General features: G+C 39.4%; 1 protein-coding gene across 1 annotated transcript in view; it reads right to left on the bottom strand.

Moving 5' to 3' along the window:
- LOC138043691 (uncharacterized) overlaps window positions 1–7500 on the bottom strand; it is a 51422-nt gene that overhangs the window by 37412 nt on the left and 6510 nt on the right. Inside the window, exons 2-4 of the mRNA XM_068890091.1 lie at window positions 5967–6335; window positions 4978–5328; window positions 1798–4287 (exon numbers count right to left, since the gene is read on the bottom strand). Of these exons, the coding sequence (XP_068746192.1) occupies window positions 4103–4287; window positions 4978–5328; window positions 5967–6335 (905 nt within the window). The 3' untranslated portion in view covers window positions 1798–4102. Of the gene's footprint in view, window positions 4288–4977; window positions 5329–5966; window positions 6336–7500 lie in introns of the transcript that reaches the window.

Here is a 7500-nt window from a genome sequence, read left to right on the forward strand (position 1 = left end):
TGCTTTACAGTGGTCAACATAAAGGGCGTTGGTATTGCTATACCAGACGACTGCAGGAATATCACTTATAAAGATAACGAAAAACATGAGGTCCCAAGATAGATCTCTAGGGAACTCCTTATGCAACGCTAGACCAGGAAGAGTGCTGACCATCAATGATGACTCTCGGATAACGATCTGGCGATCACACAAGTAATCTACACACCAATTTAAGAGGAAACCACCAATGTCAAAATTAAATACTTTCTGTGGTAAAATGTCGTGAGGTATTTGATCAAACGCTATAGCCCCTCGGCCCTCGTCCAAACACTTGGTCCAATGATGGTATCTTGAGATAAGTTCGGTTACGCAAGATCGTCCTTTAAATCAAAGCTAAACTCTTTTTCTTACTGGACCCCGAAAGAAGATTCGGAAAAATTGGCGTTACTTCCGTTTCCTTCCAAATTTGGTAGGCCGGATGCTTATTGGAATAGCCAATCACTGGCCACTTTTAACATCATTCTGATGTGTCGAAGGTCGCCCTTGAGGAGAGACATAAATGGCGTCCACGCAGGAGGATCAAAAACAGGGAATTTTTAGTCGAAATTGCGGAAAGAATTGCACAAAAAGCAAAGCAAAATATGGCAATCGTAAACGATATTCATGGGGATTAAAGGTTAGCGTCATACTCTGTTGTGTAGATATTGTTAGTATTAGGCCATTTCCGAGTTCATGTCTGTCTCTGTTTCAAAGCGAGTCTAAGTACGAAGTTTTTGTGAGGGCCATTTGTTCTACTTTACATATGAATGAAAACTAAATTTCATAAGAAAAAATTCTCACTTAGACTCGCCTTGAAAAGGAGGCAGACATGAACTCGGAAATGGCCTGTTTAGATCGAGGTCGAGGTCGACGTTATGGGAACGAGGTTGGAGGTCATTAACATCTTCTAGACTGGATTTACCGCAAACGGCGAACGAGTCTTTATGTTTGAGCGTAGAAAACCGGCCAACATGTTCATTTGCTAACATATTTCACAAGCGTTTTCCCACCGTGGACAAAAGACTTTGCCTTTATCAAGTGTCTGCGATATTACCCGCAGCCCGTAACGGACATTCCACATGAAACCCCATGGTAAACCTATAGTCGACACTTGCCGACTTGAAACTCAAATCTAAATTAAAGGAAGGGGATCATAGTTGCACTTAGTTTATAGCCGTACATCTTTCCTCGAGCATTGATCGAGAAAATTTCTTTGACTGAGTATATTGTAAACGAGAAATCGCTCCCTCCTCTCTTTCAACTCAGAACCAATAGATACCCATGATGTTTTCAAAGTTCTCAGATCGGACTTGCTTGTAGAACTTTCAATTCATTTCTGCTTGCTATGTAATTTCGAACTGTAATTGGGATATTGGCCTTATCATTTCTAGCTGTGCAAAAAGAGAATACGTCGAGGCATGTTGATTAAATATTGCGGAGCAGTAGTCGCTGAGTGGTAAAATAAAAAGAACTATGAAATTATAAGGAGCATATAAAAAAAAGGGGGGGAGGAGGCGGGTGTACACAGGCTATTTAAAATGAAACATAAAAAGCAATATTTTGAAAATTGAATCATGCAGTAATGACAACTTGCAATTGAGAGTGGTGGAATAAAACGCTTTATTATTTGGCTTGCGTTTGTAGCCGATATAACGCGCGCTCTGATTGGCTAATTGTGACTGAATTTTAGGGCATTATTCTCCCGTAATGCCCACGGGCCCATTACGGGCTTGTAAAAACAAAGCAAAAGGTAATTAAAAAGCCATATAATAAACTACTTACTAACCGAGCTAGCTCGAGCCGTACTGGGGAATATTGGCCCTCGGTCGTTTTTGTACGGACCTCGCTGCGCTCGATCCGTACTGCCACGACCTCGGGCCAATATTCCCCAGTACGGCCCTCGCGCTCGGTTAGTAAGAAGTTATTAACTTTATTTGTACAACTGCAACATTCTTTTCTATTCATCGTGTTGTTAGATGGTTGCCTCTTTTAATATACAGTGTTTTTTTTTTCAACACAGAATCGAAATGTTATAAAAAAATAATAATAATCCGAATAGACAGTTAACATTATGCTAAAAACGATTTTTAATTCAGCATCTAAATCGTAATTTTGCGATTGCCTTTGGATCACTTCGCGAAATCATTGGCCCAAATCTAGCGCCATATATCAGCTAAAGCAAAGCAATTGTGATTGGATCGCATGACGCTTCCCGCCCTTAGCATGGCTGCGTTATTGGCTCATTTGATGGGTTGCGTCTTTTGATTTCGCGACAACAACAACAACAAAATTTATTTGTATTGCAAACTAGCTAGTATATAACAAATATGTGAATTAAAAATACAAACAGTAGCTGGTCTCCCAAAATAACTAAAAAGCTAAACTAGTTGGGAGACCACCATTTATTAATTGAAAATATGTACATAGTATCATACTTTTACAAACCTTATTAAGGGAGAAGATTACAGAACAAATAGAAAATTACTTCTTACATATGTATACAGTGAGAACTAAATATAGGTGTCAAGAATACATACTGAATTGTTTAAATATAATTCCTTTAAGATAACATTCCTTTGAAATGTTAATATTCCTTTGAGACTACTGTGATAAATAATATATCAATAAAGGAATTCTTGTAATATACAGGTTGTTAATGGACTAGGCCAACTAGCACTGAACCTCGTCACTAGCTCCTCAAATTTTTTTGACGTACATCAAAAGGAACTTGGACATCTCCAGACAATAGGAATAGCGTGATGTAATATAGGTGGTCCACATTATTCAGCTCTACCCACGGATCCAAACGGTTCGCTTTCAATTAGTTATTGTCATGACTCTTTCAGTTTATCTTCAAAAAGTAATAAAAAAATAATAACAGAAAATTCGTAAAACGGTTCGAATCCTGAAAGTATGATCCATCTTCACTTAGTTATAAAAATAACAGTGCACAAAAAAATGCATGCATGTCACAGTACTGAAGGCCGAGTGGCATTGTATACACGTGCGTTTCATATTTATTTTCATTTCTTTGGTTTGAGGAGGGCAAGCAAAGACAAGTTCGACGGCTGCGGTAACGCCGCAGAACATGTGATTTATGATCAAAACCAATGGTTCTCCACGATCAGTACGTGGGTTTTACATCGTTGCACATCTTTTCAAGTAAATGTATCGTTCTCGTGCTGACAACTAGGTGAATTGGCACATCGGAATTAAGGTTTTGTAAGGGCGTCAGCGCCCGACGATAGATTTTACAATAATCTCAAGAGTTCATATCAATTTTATCCCTGGAATTATGGTTCATCTTTTCCATGCCGAATGACTTAGAAGAATCGCGATGTGATTGCGACAACGAGAAGTTACAATTGTTAACGACAATCTCGCAGCAGTCCTTCTCGTCCTTGTTTTAGCTCCCTCAGTTTTGGTTCTAAGGTAGATATGGTGCTAAAATAAGTAACACACGCACGCAAACTCAGTGAACCACTTGACTTTTGTGAGGACAAAAGACACTAACGTCAAGTTGATGCGTCTACGTTACTTACTTAGTAACTAACGAACACACCGTTAGTTTGTTATTTATTTGTTTGAGCAGGTTGAAGTTTTGGCTGCTATTCAGCTGATGTGGACCTGCTATACCCACCCACCCATATACTAACAGAGGACAGCCAGAACACCGGGAACTTCATCCCCTACTCTTCTCGAATAGTGTGTGGGTTCTTTAACGTCCCACAGGGGAGGCTAATGAACATGGAAGATATTTGTGAGACGGGGCCTACGGTTTATAGTCCTTATCCGAGAAGACTTGAAAGTCAAAGGCAGCACTTTCTCCTCAGTTATTTAAAGACCCTAAGTGTTGGTCCGGCCGCAGTCGAACTCATGACTTCCCGCATGGCAGCCCGATGCTCAACCAACTGAGCCACCGGTGGCGTAAAACCTTCAGTAGTTATAAAATAGCCATAGTACAATAAAATTAATATATCGCTGGTAGATAGAGATGCCTGATAACAGCAATACTTAAACCCAAAAAATTTCGTGGGGGCCTTTAAATTTAGACCCGGAAACGATTCCTTGAACGTTGACGGACTTAGTATTGTTCGGAAGTACGACGATTTGTGGCACAACAAAGACGTTTCTTGATGATAACTATCAAGGCAATAGTGATCGTGATGAGGATAATCAAAGCCAGTACAACCGAAATGAGTACGATGACGCCAGCTGGCAGTTTCTGTGATTCATTGCTTGACTCTGTCGGTGAGACCTTTCCTGGAGCTGCGGAGAAGAAATTGTTTCGGAAGAAGGATCTGAGTGGAAAAGAGGGCTTTGAAATTCAAAATATATTGGTCAGTCTTAGCCAAAAACGACATTAAAACTGTTAACAAGAGTCTTGTACGCAACCAGAAATCTTAGGTAACTCCTTGAGGAGGTTGAACCTGGACTTTAATAAGTCAAGCCTTGCTCAACTCACTACCTGATGCGAACAAATTGTGCTTAACGATTTAATTATAAATTGCTCATTATTACTGTATTTCATTAGCTCTTAACATATATATGCTTATAGCAGACCTCCACTCCAGCAAAAAAGAAAGGTTAAACTTTAAGCCACAGAAAATAGAATTTGTGTATTTCTTTTTATTTCTTCAAAACAAAAAGTTTGTGCCCAAAATAAATGAATTTTAGAATCGCTTATTATTGTTTTAAATTTTGCGGTGCTCCCATCTTGCCTCATCGTCATTTGTGAGTTTCAGACAAAAGGACCGTAGCAGGTCACAATTTGACAATGGCGGCCCCCGGAAACATTTAAAAGTGAAGAATAAGCAATTTCAATTTGTAGTTTTTGTACAGACTTTTTTTTAGAAAAACGTGTTAGTCCAATACAGTTGACAGCATACGTTACTTTCCTCTGGTTTAAAGGGAAGGATCTCTTTAAAATCACGTAAACTGCGACTCAATGTGGGTTACCTGTGGAATTGAAAACAAAAATCCTGATTGTCTTGACCACCACAGATCCTATGCTTGTCCCCATGGTCGGGCCATTCAAGAACGCCTTACTTCGTATCGTTGTCCCGTTATCCGCTTTTATGATCCCAGAGAAGATCAAGGAACCGCTCGTTATCTTCAATCTGTTCCAATAAGCTGGCATCAGACGACTGTTGTCTATTACCTTGAGAGAAGCACCATTGACGGTGTGGAGGTAAGCAATGTTCGTTCCGTTAGCGTCAAAAAGTTGTATTTCTTTTAGTTGTTTCGGTGGATATTGGCCGAGAAAGACTTCCGATAGATTGAGATTAGCTTGTAACCATGTCCATACACCTTAGGAAAAAGAGACGAGATGGAAACATTAGCCAAGAAGTCAGGAGAGCCGATTTAGCGCATGCACGCACTATTATTAGTTTTCATTTATGCAGCAAGAGGGTTTTGAAAACTGTCAATTCCTGAGTTTTTTGGAACGTACGCAATCATCTCTGTGCACAATAAACAGACGTTAACCATGGACTCGAACACCTATTTAGACCCACCTAAAGACGCCGCCCAAAAGAAGAAGAAAGTTCGGAGTCAGGTTTCGAAAAAGAGAGTAAAAAGAATCAATTAAGGACGGTGCCTACTAATTCAATTTTTGCGGTTTATGAATATGTGATGAATTGAGATCTTGTTAGATAATTAATAGGCAATATGTGTAAAAAGCTTTAAAATACAAAGCAATGTATAGCGTTTTTTTTCCAAATTGAAGCTTAAAATGCATGGTTACCCTCAATTTTCTTTTTGGATAACAAGAGCCGTTGCTAAGTTCTGCTTTCTCCGCATAGTTTTAAACTGCGCAAAAATATCCCTGTATTACTAAGTCACAACCCATAGGAAACCCAGGTATCTCGAGATGAGCAGAACGTATGCGCAATAATAGTAACCACAGTCCTTAACCGATTGATGTGATTTAATTTGATAATACTTACAGACATCAGTGAAATTCACTTCAAAACTATGACGAAGGACAGTATTATCGTCAAAGAAAACTTCCAATAAAAATTGGACACGGTCCTTCTTGCTATTCTGAGTTATGCGCTCCACGACTAAGCTTTCATGAGCCCCAATAGACACCGTGATGCCGTCTGGTAGCACCGGTCTCATTGTTACACAGTTTAGGGAACCATCACAGTAGCGAACGTTGATCCAGTCGTCGTCAGGGTAGCGGAATTTCCACCATTGATCCCTGACTGGGAATCTGCTGGGTTCCTTACCCGGTAAAGTAATGGGACCATTAACGCAAGCAGCCAGGCTGGTCATTTTTGTTTCTAGCCTTGCCCGCACTGTCGTTAATAGCCCTGAAAATAACAAAGGAGACTTAAGTGATTGTAAATTTCCTTCTCAAAATGATCAATGAGTAAAATCGTTGGGTGTAACTTATGTAAATTATGCCTTTACTTGCAATTGGGGTAGCCGCGATACTCTTAACGAATTGCCACGCAATCAATAATTTTTATTCAGTTTTATGGATTCACTTAATTGTAAATGATTTATATACTGCAATAATTACATTTTGATCAATCAGATGCTTTGCAGTGCGACACGCCTTACCGTGGCAACCTAACAAAGTTTTTTACAAGGATGTGTGATTTTGATTGACAGTCACGCCTCCTCTCAAAGTTGGCACAGTTGTAAGTTGAACACCGTTGGGGCATGGGTTGTTGAGTTGACGTATTTAAACGTAATTGTCAAATGTAAAAGTTTGTTGGGTGGCCACGGTAAGGCGTGTTGCACTGTAACACGATCTTAAGAAAAGGTTACTGAGTAAAAGTTGCTTCAATCAAAGATGTATTGAATGATATGAGGTGGTAAGGATTCCTTGATCTCGCCTCGCTCACGGTTTCTGATGCCGAGATCTTGATTACCGGGATCAAAATCATACAACACATATTCGTAAAAGTTAACATCTTTTTTCAACTTTAATTAGGCATCTTTATTTACAGCTATCGAAAAGATAAAAGGAATTTTGGAATTTCTGGAAGAAACGAAAGGAAACAACAATCTCGTTAGTTCTCGTTAATTCTCTAGAATTGTTCATCAGATTTGATGCGTACTTGTACGGTCGCATCGCCGCCTTTCATCCTGGATCCTGAAGAAGGTAATTAAGCTAGCCTAGCCTGGTTTGCAGTCAGTCTTTCTTGGTCAAACGTCGAGTATCAACGGCAACCTCAAGCAAGCGCCTTCACAAAAAGTGAATAGCCTTATCACGGTTTTGACCGCCATTTTGACGGGTAGGCAAAGCATAAAGTTTGTAGTGTTTATATGGGGATCTGATGTCAAATAATTTTCGTTAAACGCTAGTTGTAAAAAAATTATGAATCGCAAACTGAAGGTACAGGGTAAAGGATTATACAGACCAATTTTTAGGGATTAGTCTTCGTTAAAAGCTGCGTGGTAGCGTTTTCGATTTTTCCATATATTTGTCTGTAATTGTTACTGAAAATTCGCGGGAAAAAATTACAG

This window comes from Montipora capricornis, chromosome 3, assembly GCF_036669925.1.
Source record: "Montipora capricornis isolate CH-2021 chromosome 3, ASM3666992v2, whole genome shotgun sequence".
In the NCBI taxonomy this organism is placed as follows: domain Eukaryota; kingdom Metazoa; phylum Cnidaria; class Anthozoa; order Scleractinia; family Acroporidae; genus Montipora; species Montipora capricornis.